A 19,892-nucleotide genomic window follows, 5' to 3' on the forward strand; every position below is an offset into this window, starting at 1 on the left:
GTATACTTAACTGCTAAGGGTCAGCTATTCTTGATCATTTTGGTTCAGACCTGAATAATCAGGTGGAGGATTAATGAAGTGAGCTTGGAAAAGAAAACATATTGTTTTCTTTTGATCCACAAAAGAACGCTTGCTCTTCTTGCCCGTCTAAAAGCCTTTGTGTCTGTGATGTCAAGCTCAACACAAATCAAAGTTTCTGATATAAATCCCCTTAAATGTAGCACAGCCCCTGACTGATGGTTTTGACGTGACAGGGCCCTGCCAGTTCAGTTTCCATGATGTCCCGCTGTCTTAAGTCATGTTGACGCTGAAGGATTGAGAACTGCTGTGACGAGATGAATTCATCTTGCTGACTTCCATTCTGTCATCTGACTTTGTTCAGCTGAAATGTGCTACTTAGTTAGCACTGTATCATCTCAAAGCTGGTTTGATACACGCTCAGCCATCCTTTCTCCAAGCTCCCAAGTAAAGGAGACATCACTAAGGTTCCCTCTGAAATCTTAACTTTTCCCATGAGTGTGTAAAGCTCAGGGCTTACCGGAGCACAACTTTCTTTAATGTTTCGAAAGCTTTCATTCATCCAGACAACCTATCTCCATTTCTAAAACCATCTCAGGATCTGGGGAAGAGGTTTACCTAAGATCAACCTGCCTACTTCCTCTTTACTTAAAACACAGCCTGACATGTAAAGAGGGAAACATGGGATGCAGAGAATGTTTTATTAATTGAGAGTTGTGGCAGAATGGGACGTCCTGGGATGCTGTAGAAAAGCTGTTCTATTGATGTGTTTTTTAACCTACAGCTTGAGGAGTGCAGTTTTAATTAAGGCTTTTCAATGAGGGACAGGCATTAATTTATAAATTATTTCATGTTCTTTATATATATCTTTATTTATAGATTTAATTTATTTTAAAATGTAATGTAATCTAATATAATATAATAAACATTTCTGTGTAGGTCCGTTGGGGAGAGAAAGGGTCCACAGAGGAGGGTGCACGGCTCGAGCTGGCCAAGAATGCAGTGGTGTCAATACAAGAGGAGACAGAGGAACCCATGATCAAAAAGCCACCCGCACCCCCACCCACATACCATCGATCTGAATCCAAGTGGTATACTCCAATCAGGGTGAGTCACTTCCTGTTGCTATTGAGGCCATCTCTTCTCTCCAAAGATTAGTGGAAAGGAAATCAAGCTGAGGCCACATCTTGATATTTTTGTTTCATCATAGGGTCGACTTGGGGCACTGTGGGCTCTTCTGCGGCGACAGTATGACCGAGTTTCTCTCATGCGCCCAACTACCACAGATAAGGTAAGCCACGGACGGTTTACCCCAGTGCAGATTGCAAATATGATTCATCACCCTTACATATACTATACCAAACTAGATAATTCTGTTGCTGCAAATGAAGCATAACGGGGTATCAGTGTGTGTTGTAACAGTTCAGGGGCATGCGTGTGTGTGTTTGTGTGCGTGTTACAGTGAATATGTGTGCAAGTTTCACAAACCTTAGCTGCAAACTCTTGCAACAGGATGTGACTGTCATGAGTTCGTATTGCAGACACTTCCTCTTTTGTAACTTTGTAATGCAATAATATGTGTGTACAAACAAGTCGTATGAATGGGCAAAAAACACATTTAAGGGCCTTAAATTTAGCAACAGAATGTGCAGCTTGATTTTTATCGTTGTACAGATTACACTACCATTGAAAAGTTTGGGGTCTCCCAAGATTTTTTTATGATTTTTTTTTTCTAATCGTCAAATTAGTTGCTTGATGAAATAAATGTAGTTTTGATGATTTGACAATTAGAAAAAATGTGACTATTTTCTAATCGTCAAAGTTTTTCTAATTGTCAAATCATCAAAACTACATTTATTTCATCAAGCAAACAGTAAAATATTCTTACCATAAAAACATTTTTTTTGTTTTAATATATTCTAAAACATTTGTTAATATTACCAATATTAAAAAGGGTTGTGCTGCTTAATATTTTTGTAGATTTTTTTCAAGATTATTAGATAAATATAAAGTTCAAAAGAACAGCATTTATTTGAAATATAAATCTTATACAGCATTATAAATGTATTTACTGTCACTTTTGATCAATTTAATGCATCTTTGCTGAATAAAAACATTAAATAACCCCAAAATTTTGACGGGTAGTGTATATTAAATATGAAGTGAACTTGAGTCAAATGGATCATCCTGTTGTGAGACTAAAGTAAACAAGTCGTGCTGACAATGGGCACACTAAAATTTAACCTTTTTTCCCCCCCTAAAGTAGGGCACAGTTTGAAGTATTTGTTTGGGTTTGTTTCATCTTGAAGAAGCCCTCACCGCATGTGCGGCACTAGTGCTCCCATTAGCTACAATATCCCAGTCACGCTTGAGCCACTTGTTCTGTTTTACTTTCTTCAAACGAACTGTTAAAACCTTTGTAACTCTCAATACATGTGAGAGGAGGGTCTGGAGCCTCCAAGCGGGACCCTGGCACACTTCAGTCAGACCACAGCTCGATCGTGCAGACTTTCAAGCCCTTGATCAAGTGCACTGGGTGCAGGCATGAGCTATCAAAGCCCGAGGAGTCCCTCGCCGGAGCCAAGGTGGGCCACGTACTCTTGGCTAGAGAGAGGGGAGGGCTTTGATGCCCGACAGGAATCCTCCGGGGTCATGAATTTTTCAGCGCCGGATCCGTGGGGTTACGAGGACTCGTACAGGTGTAAGGAAGCAGGTTGTCGCAGACATCTGTTCAGCTCTGAGACCTCTCCCGGTCCCTCCCCCCACTCCGCCCACAGACAGACTGCTGGATTGTCAGCAGATGTAGTTTTTTCAAGACAGCCTGAACACTTTCTGCTCTCCCATTTTCCGCCTGAGGGGCTCCAACACCAAAGGTAGAGCGGAGGGTGGACACAGCTGCACTGCCGAACTTGCCTGGGGCACAAATAAAGAGATCTAATGTGGTTTGACTGTGTTGTTAGGGAGACCGGGGAGCCAGAAAGGCACTTCAGAGCCAGCTTAGCGCTGCAACATCTGCCGTCAAGTTTCCGGAAAGAGCGGCGGGGGACAGCAGGTAGAGAAGGTGGCAGCGCGTCAAGGGCTGGCCTATTACTGGCGGGGGCTCTTTTGAATGCACGCCCGCTGGCACTAGGTAAAAGCAGCATCGTTTAGATATGCACTCTGCGTTGCATTTCGAGCTTCTGTGTGTGATTTATTTATTTGTTTTGTGCAGTGTTAAAATACTTTTTCTTATTCCAGAGACAAGTATTAAGCCATTTGTAGGCTGATGTGAAAATACTGTAACATCACTGCAAAAAATAATTTTGTTAATAGACACTTTTTTTATTGTATTGCAAAATATCTAAATATTCTTCAAATAAGAATTTCAAGCAAATCAAATATAATCGAATAAAACTGAGAATCATATCTGATATTAATACTTGTTTTCAGACAGTATATCTTGAATTAAGTTTATTTTTATTGCCTAATTTTTTAATTGTAGTTTTATTGTTTTAAGTATAAACCTACCTATATTTAGTGATGTTTATGCTTAAAACAAAGACAAGAATGTGAGAAGAAAAAAAAAAGTAAATGAACATATAATATTCATCTAAAAAGTGTATTGTTTAAGGGATGATTATCTATTTTTATTGGAAAACAACATTAAAATACTGAAAATGTGGACTAATTTTTATTTATTTATTTTCAGCAATTGAGGTGATTTTTATTTTAATTTGTTTATTTTTGTAGTGATTGCAGTTATACGAGTTTGGGGCAAGGCAATCTGTTTAATCTGATTTAACAGTTATTACTTCTGTAGTTCCATTTAGTGATGCTGTGTGCAGAAATTAAACACTTCAGCTCTAAGGCAAAATAGTTTTTTGGTTACATTTAAATGGTTTAATTTTTTGGCCCAAAGTTATTTAGTGATGTATCCCATTGATATGCAGATTTTGTATAATTTTTATGCTGATTAAACAAGAGCACAAATTGTGGACTCGCATCTCGAGAAGAATGACAGGATAAACGAGTGCTTAATAGTATTTAATGATTTAATCTCTCACTGATTGTGTTATCACAGGATGTTATGTGACAAATACAGTGCAAATACAGGTTTTTTTTGTCTCTAGGGGAAAAAAATAAACCTTTTGTTCTGTGAACAAATACAAGCAAGCGTTGGTCTCCGTGTACAAATAAAACCTGGCAAATGTTATTTAGTTGAAACATACTCTAGATCAGAGGGCACAAGATTTCTAATTAATGGGGTAATTGGAATTAAATCAGAGCGTCACAAATAATAAAGCAGAGGAAAGCACTTGTTTATGGAAGCAGAGAGCTGACCGCGTAACGAAATATTAACATATTTATAGAAGTATGAGTCTTTCACCTTCTGCTGTAAATCTTCACATCTTCATAATTTTCTTGAGCAGCTGATTTTTTTTAGCCATTACAGCACCATTGTGTTTGTTATGACAATCGGTGTGCATCCTTTAAACATGCTTGTGTCTTTTTTCTGGTCCTCATTAGTGCTATCAGCAGACTGGCCTGTTACCCTTAACAAGCATTAAGTAGAAAGCTGACAGTTCAGTTAAAGCGCACCAGCTCCAGAGGAGAAATGACAGCTTTAACAATGACTGGCTTGCTGATTCCATGAAATGGCCCCTTGCTCTATGAACCAGGTCTCTCTCCGTCTTTTTTGGGGGGGATATGTGAAATGCAGAAAGTAGGGCAGATGTCCATGTGGCTGGTTGTAAATTCGACAATGTCTGCCGTGTTAATCTATGAGCCTCCTCAAACAGCCAGACCTCCTGGTAACAGGATTAGGTTGGGGACCCCAGTGAGCTGGTTTGGAGGGTGGCACTATGAACTAGAAACTGGGGGGCCGGGGGGGAGTGCCAAAGCGGATGACAGTAGTGTACACATTAGATGGGTTTGGAGAGGAACTAACCTGTCCACAAATGTAGATAGATAGCAGTTTTCTTATTTGCCATTGTCTCCAGTACATTAAGCACTATTAAATTACTATTAGTGTTGTCGTATAATCCTCAGCAGTGGAAATAGATTAAAATTTACTTCAAAAAACAAAGTTTTTGTTTATGAAATAGATAGATAGAAACATAGAACATGGTTTAAATTGGGGGAAAACAAACATTCAAATCATTTATGTCATTCTTACAATTTCTCTTTATGCTTTCAATTTCTTTTATAAGCTTTCAGCATGGCTTTATTTGACTTAAAACTTTCTTTCTGGATTGAAGGCTTGATCCGAGTATAACAAAATGCAATCCATTTTTTTCCCCATATTGAGGTCAAGTGTTTTAGCCTACAGAGGTTTTTATGTTAGTGATGAATGTGACAGAGGCATGTGCTCAGAAATCCTTTTCCTCCTGTATCGGAGCAAATTCTGCTGATTGGCTGGGTGGGCTGGTACCTGCCCCCTTTAGCAGACTGTTTAACACCGGCGCAAGCTTCTGTGTACTTCCCCTTAACCCCCTGATTCAATCTGAGTTGATGTCCTGCCGCGTTTGTGTGTGCGTGTGTGTGTGTGCGTGCGTGCGTGTGTGTGTGTGTGCATGTACATTCTCTTTCCCTTGGCCAGACTGGCTACAAATGTGCTCGCGTCAACGTGCGGGCCATTTCTTCATCGTCTATTAAAATCAAAGCCCCGTTGCAATGAGAGCTGGAATCTTGGCTTTAATTAAACAGCATTACTGTTAGTGTCAGACATTCCCTGGGCTGCTTTGTCGCATTGATTTTTCTCCTTGTGTGTGACAGACCTATGGAAATCATACAGGGAATCGGTAATGTATTGTAATTCACTCCTTCCCTCGTCTGATCAATTTGAATATTTAAAGTGATGAACAGTGCACGACTGTTTAAAAGGCAATTTGCGTAGATTTGTTTTAGTGGTTTGTTTTTAAGATATTTAAATATGTAAGTTTGGCAGCAATGGTCATATTAAAATAGAGTAAAAAAAGAAGAATTGAGAATTTACATTTAATACATTTTTTTAAATAATTCAATAAATCTAGCAATTAAAATGAAAGGGAGACACTTGTAAAATAGTTCAATTTAAATTAATACATTTTGTTTTTAATTTAATTTAAGAAATTAAATGAAAATAAATCTTTTGATTTTGGAAGGTATACCAATAGTAGTGATCCCGATTTTTGTGCCGTTAGAAAAATAATCTGAAAGGGAGATACTACTATAGCTTATAATACACAGTGGTTCTTTTTTCATTTTGTAGCTGTTCTTTTTCAGCTCTCTGAATGCCATGCACAGGATTTCAGCGGCTTGATTATGCTAATTAGTTTTAATATGCAAATTTGGGAGGCCTCTTTATTTTTAACCAATGGCCCAAGCAATATTAAATGCAGTTCTAATCTTTATTAGACACTAATTAACTGCTCATATAATGCATTACTTTTTTATAGTGTTAAAAAGCAGGACTTGATTTTTGTCACTACTGAAACTCCGTGTTTGGCTAGACACAGTGAAACTACACCCTAGGATCTCCCTCTAGATCTCATATCACATTATATTATAGATAAGACTCGTGGTCCCACGATTTGGGCAGAAAGCCACTTTCTTACAGGTCTGATGCAATGCAGCATGTAATTTTGAGCAGATGTATTTTTTTTAAGATGGCAAGTTTGGCATCCCTATCACTTTGCGTTTGGAGTGTCTTTAACATTTCATCACTAGAGCCTGAATTGGCCATAAATAAATTACAACTTGTGGTTCATAATTGATTGGAAGAAAGGACACAGATGTGACAATTATCGTGCAGCTGTTGAAAAAATTGGTTTATGCATTTATGTATTTGTTCAGTCAGTCAAACATCAGTCAAACATTCTCTCAGAGGAGGAAAGCTAGTGCCCTCAAAAAACTAAATCAAAAAGTCCTGCTTCTGTTCCCTAATGTCACTTCAAAACTTCTGCTCGGCAAGCTCACTTTTTTATAAAAATTAAAGAGATGTGAATCACAATCCATATAACATTCATCATCATAATAGATCATCATAACAGTTTATAATCTAACATAGGAAGTTTAATGATGATGCCAACCTTAATGAGTTATAGGCCACTCTGTCCCATATATCATATCATATATCAAATCAAGTAGAAACAAAGGACTCTGGGTTTGTCATCAGCACAGAGATTTCAACATGAAGAGATCAGATCTGTGGGAAATGGCATTGTTTACTTTCCTTTGTTTTGATCACAATCATCTGGATATGTATCTGTGGGTCTCAAAACAAATGCATTTAAGTAGTTCTGAATCCCGATTTTTGTGTGCACAGATGCAGAACTGCTCTTGTGGTCTTAATAGTTTTAACCCATCAGATGGCCCAAACCCTTCTGAAGTGGCAGCCGCATAAATTTCCTACCCCAAGAAGTTTTGAGTTTTACCCATCCGTTCAGTCTATCTGTCCAACACCAATCCTTTACAATGTACCATGCTCACTTTATTTCCATGCATTTTGCATGCATTTTATCTGATTGCATTTCCAAAATATATTAAAGAATCTGTACAAAGTAGTAATTTACCAGCTGTCTTTTATTATTATTAACTTTTTTTTGTAGAGACCGTAGCACTAATTAAGACTTAAACTGTGGATAGTGATGGAATCGAGAAATAATGACGTGATGATCTGAAGATCAAATGAAAGGCAAGGACTCGTGCGTGTGTGTTTGACCTCTACTGGTTGTCTTGATTAGAAGCAGGAGGCCTTGTTTGTTTCTGGTTTTGGGCCCAGTGGAATCATGGGGCACAATTTGTTTGGTGTCATGGATGTGTTCACTTCAGCCTGCATGTGAGTAATAACATCATCACATCATACTGACACTTTGGGGCATTTAAGGACTGAGGGAATTTCCCATGATTATTAATACATTGTGTAACACTCCTGACTCGTATACAGGAAATCTGACTTTTTTTTATTGTATCAGGTTTCATCGTGTGTGTGTTTGTTGAACTTTTTTTTTTTTTTGCATTGGACATAAAGCGGTGACCCAACGCAGAACCAAAATGGTTTAATTTACAAAAGTAAAATCAAGCATTTGCATTTCATGTCATCTGTGTTTGTTGGGATTTTTGTAGAGTTTGGTTGGACACACAGTCTTTGACATCAACAACAAAACATGGAGGCTATTTTCTTCTACCTGATAAGCTTTTTTATGTTCTGGCTTTGCACAGCGATATGGTTATGATTATATGCATTTCATTATTTGCATTTAGCATTGTTGTTCCCTGCCATCCACAACATGACCTATTTGAGTCATGACACACCAGTTGAGAAACACTGCATTATAGAATCTGAAAATTTAAACCCAAATGGGAATTCCAGAATTGTGGATTTTCCTGACAAAATGGTTTGAAACTGTTACAAATCGTGCAAAAAATATGCTATATTCTAGATCCTTGACTTTACAGTGATAACTTCAAATTTAAAGAATGGGGAAGAGCTTAAGCATTAACATTTTTATGTGAACCTTTTTTGTCTCTGTCTTGCGGTCTCATTTTGATTAGGTTAACACTGTTGTGTCTTCATAGGTCTTTTTATGTGAACTTTGCTATCAGGTACATATGCACAGACTCATGACTTTTCATAAGCAAGGCCATAGGGTATGGGTTGATATGATCCTCTGTAACATAAGGATATGGAAAGTTCTGCTCTTTGTAAATGGTTGCATATATTAGCACTAATTCAATCTCTGTCGTCTGAGGCTTGGCTCGGGGGCAATGATTCTCCAGAATCGGAACATATGCAAATAAATCATATTTATGTATATTTTTCTCACTGTAAGATATGTAGGTAGTTGACATGAAATACTTTTGGAAAGTTTATCGTCCTGTGTGGAAGTCAGATGAAATGCTTCATCTAAAAAGCATGTTGCTAAAAAAATTGTATTATTATGCAAGCAGCCTTTATGTCCTGATTTACAGAAATAAATATTATTTTTTTCAACACAGGACATTATATTATATTATATTAACGTTATGTTATATTTAACTGGTGCTAAATGCACTGAAATAGCATTGGCATTGTATTTATCATAACCACAAGTCATAATAACCATAATCTATATCAATTAGGCTTATTAAAGTGTGTGCCTTATTTATAAAACTCAGCTCTATTTGTCTGAGGCAATTAACATTTCACTGTTATTGACTGCAGAAAGTAGGTGGCAAAAAAGAAAATGAGATGCTTTTGTACAATTTCTAGCGATCATGTTTTCAGTGATTTATCAAATGACAGAAATGAGCATTATAACCAGACTTATTTCCAGATATGCAGTGAAGTCAAGATCCTTAACCTTGCACTGGTCCACAAACTGGGGAATTGCGCTCTGCAAATTGCTTTTTTTGTGTATTTGCACCGCTTTCTGATTTGCATAATTCACTAAAACAGCCACACAGACAGCGTGTGCAAATGAACACCGTTATCATTCTTAGTGAATTCCCTTCTTTGTTTTATTTGACTTACATTTTGGAGGTTTTCAATGTAAACTCAAGCCAGTTTGTTCTGCTACTTGTGCTCTGGAATATGGTATGACTTATTCTAGGTCCGTTTGGCAAAAAACAAAAAGGAATTAATTAAATGTATTTTTATTTAAATATTTGTCTTTTTTACCTGCTAGGAAATTAAAATACAGATTTTTTTCTTTCATTTTCTTTTCCTCTGAGGAGACAAAGTTAACGAGTGTTTGGGCAGTAAAATTAAAGAGGCTGTGTTCATTAGACAGGGTACAGCGTAGCTACTACCAGGGCTGGGCTAACTGGTTCTAGAGGTACCCTGACGGTGGCCGGTTAGCGTGGTGGCAGCGGTGTGGGTCAGCCCACCTGGGAGGGAGACAGCTGTCTCGTCGCTATCCAGCGCATGTCAGGCCTAATGACTCGCAGCTGACACCTTAACCCAGCCGCACTGCAAAGTAGCGCATTAGAATAATTACTCCCTGTCATCCTCCATTTAATAGCCAGTCCCACCCCCCTCCAAATATACCCACTCTCATCCACAGGGCCTGTCCTCTGCTAACACACATACACGGCCTCAAACGCTGTCATTGGTTGGACCATCAAAGCTAAGAGCGCACTCGCTCACCCCACCCCCTTGTCGTTTGCTCTTAGCTGATTCAATAGTATTTGCAAACCTCATTTAAAGAGAATGACTGGGAAACAGGACGACGCCACTGCCCAAGACAGTGCACAAGTGTTTGGTTTTAGTGGGAGAAAAACATGCTCTCACACACAGATAGAGACGTGCAGTCACAATACCATCCAGCCTGAGCAGGCAGCTCATTATCATGACATCTGCATAGCTGAATACAGACACTCCTCCTCCTGATACAGTGGAGACAGAGCCGTTCTCTCGGTGCACAGGACCATTTTTCCTGCATCTCACTTGTTGGTTTTGATTTGATAAGATGTTATGACGCCTGATCCATTTTGCTGTATTGACAACAATCTTGCAGTTGTTTATGAAGTGATATACTATTGTATACTGGTTTGAGTAGATGATGTTTATTTTAAATTTGATCTCAATGTCTGCACCGAAAGTGCATATACACTACTTTTCAAAAGTATGGTTGGTATGATTTAAAAAAAAAAAAAATTTTTTAAATGAAGTCTTTTATGTTCACCAAGGCTGCATTATGTAATCAAAAATACTGTGAAATTGTTAGAATTTTAAATAACTTTTCTATTTTAATATATTTTAAAATGTAATTTATTCTTGTGATGGCAAAAATTAATTTTCAGAAGCCATTACTCCAGGCTTCACATGATCCTTCATAAATCCTCCTAATATGCTGATTTGGTGAACAAGAAACATTATTATCAAATGGCTGATTGATGGCTTAATATATTTGTGAAAACTTTTTTTGTATTCTTCGATTTATTGAAAGTTCAATAGAATATGTATTTGAAGCAGAAATTTTTTGTAACAAATGTCTTTACTGTTTTTAATTCAATGAGCTGATTTAATGATTTCAATTTAATGAGCTGAAGGCATGATCAAATGTGACAAAATAGAATTAGGGGATGATTTAAACCTTTTTTTTTTTCTTTTTTCTTTCTTCGTTATTTCTTGGGTCAGTGAGTGTAATCAGAGATCTTGCAATTATTGTTTTCTTGACAGTTTAGTCCAGGTATATATTTGAAAAGATATGTTTAGTCAGCAATAAACTGTAGTGAAGTTAATGAATCTGTTTAAGATTTCCTGCAATAGAAATGCAGCTGGGAGTTAATGGAAGTTGATGAGGAGATGAACAAAAGGTCTGCAGAGAAGTAGATGTGTAAGGTGTGACATGGTGACTGGTGTCTGGTCTCCATGGGAGGTTGCATCAGACGCTAGAGGAAAGGTCATGGGTTGTCTCGTATGGAACAATAGTGATCAAGAGGCTCTGACCGACTCAATGGGATTATTTCTAGGTATTTGTAGTGATTATTGGCCTGAAGCATTGTTACACCTGTATGCAGTTGTCTTGTCTTTGAATAAGTGCTTGCACCGTGGAATCTTGAAAATGTTGTGAACATTTTCGGTGTGTATATCTGAAGAATGGTGTTCTATTAAAGTACTAGTTTTATGCTTTAATGTGTGTGTGTGTGTGCCTGTGTGTTCTCCTCCTGACCAGTATGTTGTCTGACCAACTCAGGTCACATTAACCCAGTTCTCACAGTTGTGGTCTAGGAAAAGAAAAAAAACACACACACACACACATACAGCTCTCCTTAGTAATGTAGTGTGGCCTGAAGCTGCTTCATGCTGTTAGATTTCCACTGTTGCGGTGCAATGATCAAGTTATTTACTGCTTGCATTACCATGCGGCTTGATAAGCATATTTTCCCCAGTAGACATAACAAGATGGTTTATCACCAGGGTTACTACTGAATATAGCAGGGTGTGCAGCCAGTGCGTATTTACACTCCTGTGCTTTATAGCACCACATAAATAAACCTTTTCTCTACTGTAATTTAAAGCTGAATTTTTTGCATTAAATAATGAGGGGAACTTGCTCGTAAAGACATCATAAGGTTATAAATCAAAATAAAATGGAATATGTGCAGACTCAACTGTTTGGAAACTTTGAGTAAATGATTAAGTATATACAAACATCCTTTTTTTCAATATGGAAATTTGAGTTTATTCTAATTTGTTCAATTTCATATCTTAACACCCTGGGTGCAGAAATTCCCTGAAGATTATATAAATTAAATTTGATGCACTTTAAAAAAAGAATTATTTACTTTTATAATATTTAAAGACGTGATTATTAACGTATAACTAGTCCTTGGTCTTTTTAATCATTTACAAGGGTTTTACAAAAAATAAAATGAGCTAGCCGATTGTCACAGTCCATGAAACCTTGAGTAGTATTTTAAATAGCTGTATACTTTCCTTTACATTGCAGTTTCTCTAACAGGTCACCCATTGACCTCTTTGTGGGCTGGGTGCCAGAAGCGATTCCACACACATTAGCCTCATCAGTAGTTTTAATGCATGCCACCCCATGGGATGGTAGGCGCCCTGGCACATGTGTGTGGTCGAATCCAAATGGCAGGAATCTCACACGGATGCAACGTTGCTCCATCCTGACAGCTCCCTCCAATTACCGCCACTCCTGTCGCATGCCTCCCTTCTCTCTCTGTCCCAGATTGCATGTGACCCCGCCTGCCGCCACGCTGGTGGAAGCGAAAGGGGAGACAGAGGAGTCCAAGGGGAAAGGGAGCCTCACACAAACATACACTCGGATACCTTTTCTGCCTTATGCGCATTCCTCTTCTCAGAAGCTTCTCTTTTTGAGTTTTTGGTAGGACTGTTAGTCCATTACAATAATTAATTGTATATAGTTTTTAAAGTTAATGCATTAACACATTAAGTAAATTTCACAACAACTCAATTGTTTTTTTAAGCGAACTAAAGATATTAAATATGTTTAGAAATAATACAATTATTTTTACATTCGTATTTGCCAAATTTGATAATATTACGGTCTGATTCTGCTGTCTAAAGACTGAATTCTGCAGTAGTTTTGGTAGTTTTTATGATAACGACAAAAAGTGCTCTACATATAGACATAAAATATGTATGTACTGTAGTTATAAATCGGGGCTCTTTCTAAGAGAGGGTTTGTGGTTAACAAAATGCAATAATTATAGTATCAGATTGAATATTTGTATTAACAGATTTGCAAAAATCAATAACATTAAGCATATATAATCGCAAGTGTTAACATGCTGATTTTGACAGCCCTAGTTTTTAGATTGTAGTTAGTGTTTTCTCTTGGACTGCGAGCCTGTGTGCAAGCTTATGGTTTTTGTGCAGCTGAATGTTTATCATGTCTAGGGGCCTGACTGCAGGCCAGTTGAAGCTGCAGAGACAGGCCAGAAATGAAAAAGTACAGATGAGCCCAACAGCTTTGTTTGGATGCTCATTTGCAGTGTCGTGAGATTTCTCTGAGGAGGGGAAGAAGGGAAATAGTCACATACAAGCAGAGGAGTGAGGAAGTGGAGTTTTCTGTGGCTTGAGGGGTTTCTGTAATTAAACACAGGAACTACTAACACGTTACGGCTCTCATAATTTGCACCTTTCTCTTATGTAAAATATAGTTTAAAATATTTGTATGCTTTGCTGCGCTCACTTCAAACACAAAAACTATTTGAGAAAAGACAGCTTTCACAGAGAGGAAAGCATTTTACTTTTTAATATATAAAATATTTTTTATTTTATTAAAAAAAAAAAAATTATTTGCAGTAAGCATCTTTATTCCAGTAGCTGTACTATTACTGAGAAAAAAAGCATGAATGGGCGCTTTACATTATATAAACTATCATATTTAGCAGACTTTTCACTGGCATTTTTTTTTTTTTTAAAGTCGACAGCTCATGAAAATTATTATGACCAGTGTCTCAATCACTAAAATGAGCATCATTTTAAGCATGGAGCATGAAACATTTATTTATAGATTTACAACATTCACAAACAACAGTCCCTGCTCTTCAGATGGCAAGCTGGAGCGGATACCTGCTGTCTCAAGTTTTGCTACACTGAAACATGTATTTAACTTAGAACAATTTCCTCCCATCTGATCCGCTGGCATCTGGCCAAACAGATTTCTCCCCCCTTATGATTATTTTATCACTTTAAATTCTTTATGATGAAATGCTGCAGTGGTAACCTTGCTAAAGCTGAGCAGGGCCTGGCTTTCACTGCTGCTATTTGGAATAGCTCTCCTCGGTGGCTCGTTCCTGCTCCCTCTGTTGGATTCTGCTTGTCCATTAGTGCCATCTGTGCCCGCCTGTGCCGTCTGTGAGCGCCTGCACTCCGCCAAAATGACTGGCATTTTCTCTCAAACAACCAGGGGATGGTGCCCAGAGCTGTTAGCTGGCAATGATGTGCACTTTTTCTGACAAACCCGGGGAAAGAAAGACAGGATGGGGAGCAGAAAACATCTGCAGATGTAGTGCAGCTTTGCTTAAGCTACGTTCACAGGAAAATACTTTTCTGGTGACCATGCTGCTAAGCCGAGCTTTGTAAACTTGATCTCTTCCAACACGTTGGTTCCCCAGAGCAGGTCATCTCCAGATATCAGATGATCAGCAAAATTGCAATAAGTCTAATTTGGTACCGAATTGACACTGGATTCAAGTAGGTTTGGGAATCGAGAGCACAGAATCGGTTAGTAAAAGAAAAACATTTGAAAAATAGTTTTGTAGTAATAGAAATTATACTTAAAGGACCATTCAAATATGTAAAATATGATTGTTCTATGTAGTTTTTGATTAGAAAATCAAACTTCTGTCATCTTTTGTTTACCATAATGTTGTTTCAAAAACTTCTTTCAAAATATAGTTTTTCTTCCACAGGTTTCAAATTAAATATGTAAATGACAGAATTTAATGAGCATTAAGTGAAATCTGAATCATTAAATTTCCCATAAGATACAATCCACCTGCTACTGTATCTTAATTTTGACTGCATCTGTGATTAAGATATTACTGTGAATATTTAGATTCTATTTGTCTTGTACATGATAGTTAAAGGGATTGTTCACTCCAAAATAAAAACTGTCATAATTTGCTCAGCCTCATGTCAGTCCAAACCTGTATGATTTTCTTTCTTCTGTGAAACATAAAAGATGAAAATTTGAAGAATTCTGGTAACCAAACTGTTTTGGTGACCATTGATTTGTATTGTAAAGAGAGAGAGAGAGAGAAACTGAGACATTCCTCAAAATACCTTCTTTTGTGAATGACATGATGCACGAATTTCAGTTGTTTTAGTTGGACTATAACTTTTAATAATATAGTGATTGTCCAGTCATAAGTCCTTACCTATTTTTACACTGCTGACATAATGTGGTGGTCTATGGGTCAACTGATTAGGTCCACAAAACTTATAGGGCTTAATTCTGAATAGATTAATGAGGTTAATTTCTAAGGATTTGTAAGGGTTGATGGGTTAATTTTTAGGTTTAATTGTGAATAGATCAGCTATTATAAATGGAAAAATAAAAACAATTTACACCATTCGAAAACCACTGTTCTAGCCTTTCTGTTGGTTTCTTTCTATTTTTTATTAGTTTTTTTTATATAATTTTTGCAAATATTTTATTTTCTTTCATTTTGGGACTGGCAACAAAGGCAACAAACTAATAACATTTGTCTTTAAATAAATGTTATTGTTTAGAACTAATCTGCTTTGTTAGAAAACCTACATAACTAGATTCAGTCATGTGTTTTATATTTATGAACTTGTAAAGACAGATCTGTGGCAGATGCATAAGCAAGTAGAGGTTAATGGTTTGCAGAGTCTGTTTTTGTTTACTCTCAACTTTGCCTCTAATGTTATACCTAAAATGTGGGCATAAACATCATGACACCTAATGCCAGCGTTTGATTTATTACCGGTGTCTCAAGATTAAAAACCATCATTCTCCTGTTCTCGTGGGTCAATCCGGTAGTCATCAGCTCTTGATTGCTGATCGTATGCCACTTTATTTACCCAGAAGACTTGATTTGAGCCAGCAGGACTTGCTGTAAATATTGTGTCAGCAGGAGGGGGTATTTTATACCCTTGTAATTTACAGCGCCTGTGTGCCTCCAAAAGACATTGTGGCTCATTGTGACTGTGGACTTAAATTACAGGGATCACCACCACGCTGTCAGCTCTCACTTTCAAAGCAAGCTGCGGGTAGAGCATTATTAGGTCCTCCAGAGCCTGTAAGACTCATGCTGACATGCTTTTTTCAAATTGTACTGCTTGTCAAAGGATCCGTTTTGATTCATCCGTGACGGCTACAGTTTCTCAACTGTAAAATCTAGAGCTTCTTCATTGTTTCTGGTGGCTCAAACTGTCCTTTTCTTGAGGCTTTAATGTATTCACTGTTCCAGTGCCTATATCACTTTTTAATGACTGGAAAATGTATCCAAGTTGTCAGCAGGCGTTAGATTTTAGGCTCTCTTGGCTTGGTTCTGAATCTCCACCAGACCAGATGGCGGTGCTATGTGGGCCGTATGTGGACCATGGGTGTGGAGATAGTGGGGGCCAGCTCTAGAGTGCAGGATTGCTCACATTCTGGCATTTTCCCTAGGTCTGTTTGCAGCTGCACTTCCTGTTCCATTTTGATCTTCTAAAATGTTCAATATGTGGAAAGGGTTTTGGAGGCAGGCCTTTTTCTTTGTAATGTCACAGTAGTTTTTATAAATAAGACCGAAAGGTTTCAATGAAAGAAAAATACTTTTATACAGTATATTGCATGTAAAACTTATATATTTGGCATTTTTGCAAATAATGCATGCTCTTATAATGTATACATCAATTGTTTATACAATTAAAAGTAAAAAATTGTTATATAAACAATTAAATTCAAATGTATTGATATAACATTTAAAATTTGCGCACGCACACACACACACTACCAGTCAAAATCCATAATAAATGTTTTTAATATTTCTTAAAGGGGTCCCTTATGCTCACAAAGGCTGCATTTATTTGATCAAAATAGTAAAACCATAATATTGTGAAATAGTCTTGTGCTGTTTTTATATATTTTAAAATGTAAATAATTCCTGCGATGGAAAAGCTGAATTTTACTTAATTAAAAGTACTTAAGTAAATAAATGACGTACTAAAGTAAGTCAGTGTGTGACACTTCAGTCTTCAGTGTCACATGATCCTTCAGAAATCATTCTAATATTCTGATTTGCTGCTCAAGAAACATTTCTTATCCATAATAAATGTTTTTAATATTTCTTAAAGGGGTCCCTTATGCTCACAAAGGCTGCATTTATTTGATCAAAATAGTAAAACCATAATATTGTGAAATAGTCTTGTGCTGTTTTTATATATTTTAAAATGTAAATAATTCCTGCGATGGAAAAGCTGAATTTTACTTAATTAAAAGTACTTAAGTAAATAAATGACGTACTAAAGTAAGTCAGTGTGTGACACTTCAGTCTTCAGTGTCACATGATCCTTCAGAAATCATTCTAATATTCTGATTTGCTGCTCAAGAAACATTTCTTTAAAAAAATGAAAACAGTTATGCTGCTTAATATTTTTGTGGAAATTATGTAAATTTTTTCAGGATTCTTTTATGAATAGCAAGTTCAAAAGCACATCATTTATTTGAAATCTTTTTAACATTATAAATGTTTTAGTGTCAATTTTGATCAATTTAATGCATCCTTGGCCAATAAAAGTAATAATTTATTTTTAAAAATCTTAAAGATCTTACGGTCTTTTTAACAATAGTGTTAAAAAAGTATAATATTTAATATAATTATATATACATACAGTTTTTTTATATGTTTATGTATTATAATACTGTACTTTTTAAGGAAATCAGCTAAATGGACAAATAATGTAAAGACCAAATAATACTGTACATACTGTCATACATCCTTTGGGGGGAATAAAATGCTCTTCATTGCATGGGATGAAATGGTCCTGAGAAGGACATGGGCTACTTTCCAAGTTCCACCTCTCTCAATTCCTGGATCTCACTCCTTTAAAGAACAGAAAGTGCAAGACGGCTCCTCTGGGAGTTCTAGGGTTGGGGGAATCAAGCTGTTCCAGAGAGTGGCTAGCAGAAGATGAGATGCAAAAACACATGCAGACTCCTCCTTTGGACAGGTGCCCAAGCACACGGCTAATCAGAGCAGCAGACATCTTTCTGTGAAGTCTGGTGACCGTCAGAATGGTGCGGCTCGGAGAGCGCTCCAAAGAGCAGAGATGGAGGGGTAATGATGGCCCCCCAACAGGCCGTCTCTGTTTGACTGATCTGTATAGGTGTAGCATATGTGTGGGGTCACAGAGGTGAAGCTCTTGATGAACTGAGCCTTGTGTGATCTCTTAAAGATGGCATGAAACCATGAGAAATCTCTGATCAGGCCAATCAAGTCTCTTTCCAGTTTTTAATAAACTGTGTGGTGTAATTATTCCTGCTTTTATGTATTCAGCAACTTTCAACTGATGTCGTTTGATATTTGTGCCTTCGTGGGATCCTAATTGAACTGTTATTTGTTCTGCATATTGACCGATTTAGTGCAAAGAACTTGCAGTCAGGCTCATTTTATAAACATGAGCCAAAATTCACAGTGATTTGATTGAAATAGAATTTTATTTATACAATCTAAAAGAATTCAGACACAAAGGAAATGGAACATTTTAAATCCATCTCCTCCTGACAACTGCATTTCGCAAGTCTCAAGTGAGAAGAACATGTAAAAATGTCTCTTGAGCATACTCTCTCTACTTTTACTAGGGATGCACGATATATCGGCCACCATATCGGTATCGGCCGATAAATGCTCATTTTTTCTGTTATCGGTATCGGCCTGATAAGAAAATTTGGCCGATATCTTAAAGCCGATAAATAATGCATTATTTCCTTCAGAGACACTTCAGATGCGCGCTGTTCGTTTGCAGCCTTTTGTGCAATTGTACGTTGTAATATTGTGTTTATTTGATGTATATCTGATTTATCTCATATAGAATGCGTTTGGTTAAGTTAAAAGAGCGCTTCAGTTTACCGGTGATCGTCTTTAGCTCAGCGCACGCAGCTCAAACAGCAGTGCACAACATTAATAACTGTGATTGGGAATGTTGTGTATATAACATTCTAATGAGAACATTATTATAATAAAACGTTGTGCATTCTTTGGGTTTAGTTGCTGTGTTTCAGCGCGTTGATATGGGAAGAGCGCATCCACAACAGGATCACACATTCTGACTAAAGCACGCAATAACTGCATCATTTTGTACATATATAAGTTGTAATATTATGTTTATGTTGTATTAATATTAATCTCAGGATGCATTTCCTTGAGTTAAATAAGCTGCCAGCAAAACGCTTCAGTTTACCATGTTCATTCAGCTCTTCAGCTTCAGCACGCGCAGCTCAACGGCTGCTATTTAAAACAGTGGTATTAATTTGTTACTTTTTCAAAATCATCGATACATTATTAATAACAACAACCACTTGTATTTTTCTCTTATTATTTTCATCAACAATATGGTTTAGTAATTAAAATAATTTAATTATTGTCCGTGCAGAGGATATTCTGTTTTATTGATCTGTGGCGCATTCATTTTGATTCTTTACACGTGTAATGATGTCCAATGACTTGCTTGCATTATTTATGCATTATTTTATTTATTTGTAAGACTTTTTTATGACTAAATTTGGTAATGGGAGAGTAAAAATATTTTTAAAACGTACACCGTTCAAACTAGGCTGCTTATGTTGAAGTGTTTGGGATGTGGCTTTTAATGATGAGACCTTTTTTGTAATCAGGCTCTCAAAAAGTATATAAAAATTTGGATATAGATTTATCGGCCAACATATCGGTTATCGGCTTTCAAAAATAAAGAATAATCGGTATCG

The 19,892-nt window shown here is 36.9% G+C and overlaps 1 protein-coding gene across 1 annotated transcript in view; it reads left to right on the forward strand.

The window, feature by feature from the left end:
• antxr2a (ANTXR cell adhesion molecule 2a) overlaps window positions 1–19,892 on the forward strand; it is a 44,277-nt gene that overhangs the window by 18,460 nt on the left and 5,925 nt on the right. Inside the window, exons 15-16 of the mRNA XM_016290710.1 lie at window positions 958–1,125; window positions 1,229–1,309. Coding sequence (XP_016146196.1) covers window positions 958–1,125; window positions 1,229–1,309 — 249 coding nt within the window. The remainder of the gene's footprint in view (window positions 1–957; window positions 1,126–1,228; window positions 1,310–19,892) is intronic.

This window comes from Sinocyclocheilus grahami, unplaced genomic scaffold (genome assembly GCF_001515645.1).
Source record: "Sinocyclocheilus grahami isolate Dianchi unplaced genomic scaffold, SAMN03320097.WGS_v1.1 scaffold262.1, whole genome shotgun sequence".
NCBI classification, from domain to species: domain Eukaryota; kingdom Metazoa; phylum Chordata; class Actinopteri; order Cypriniformes; family Cyprinidae; genus Sinocyclocheilus; species Sinocyclocheilus grahami.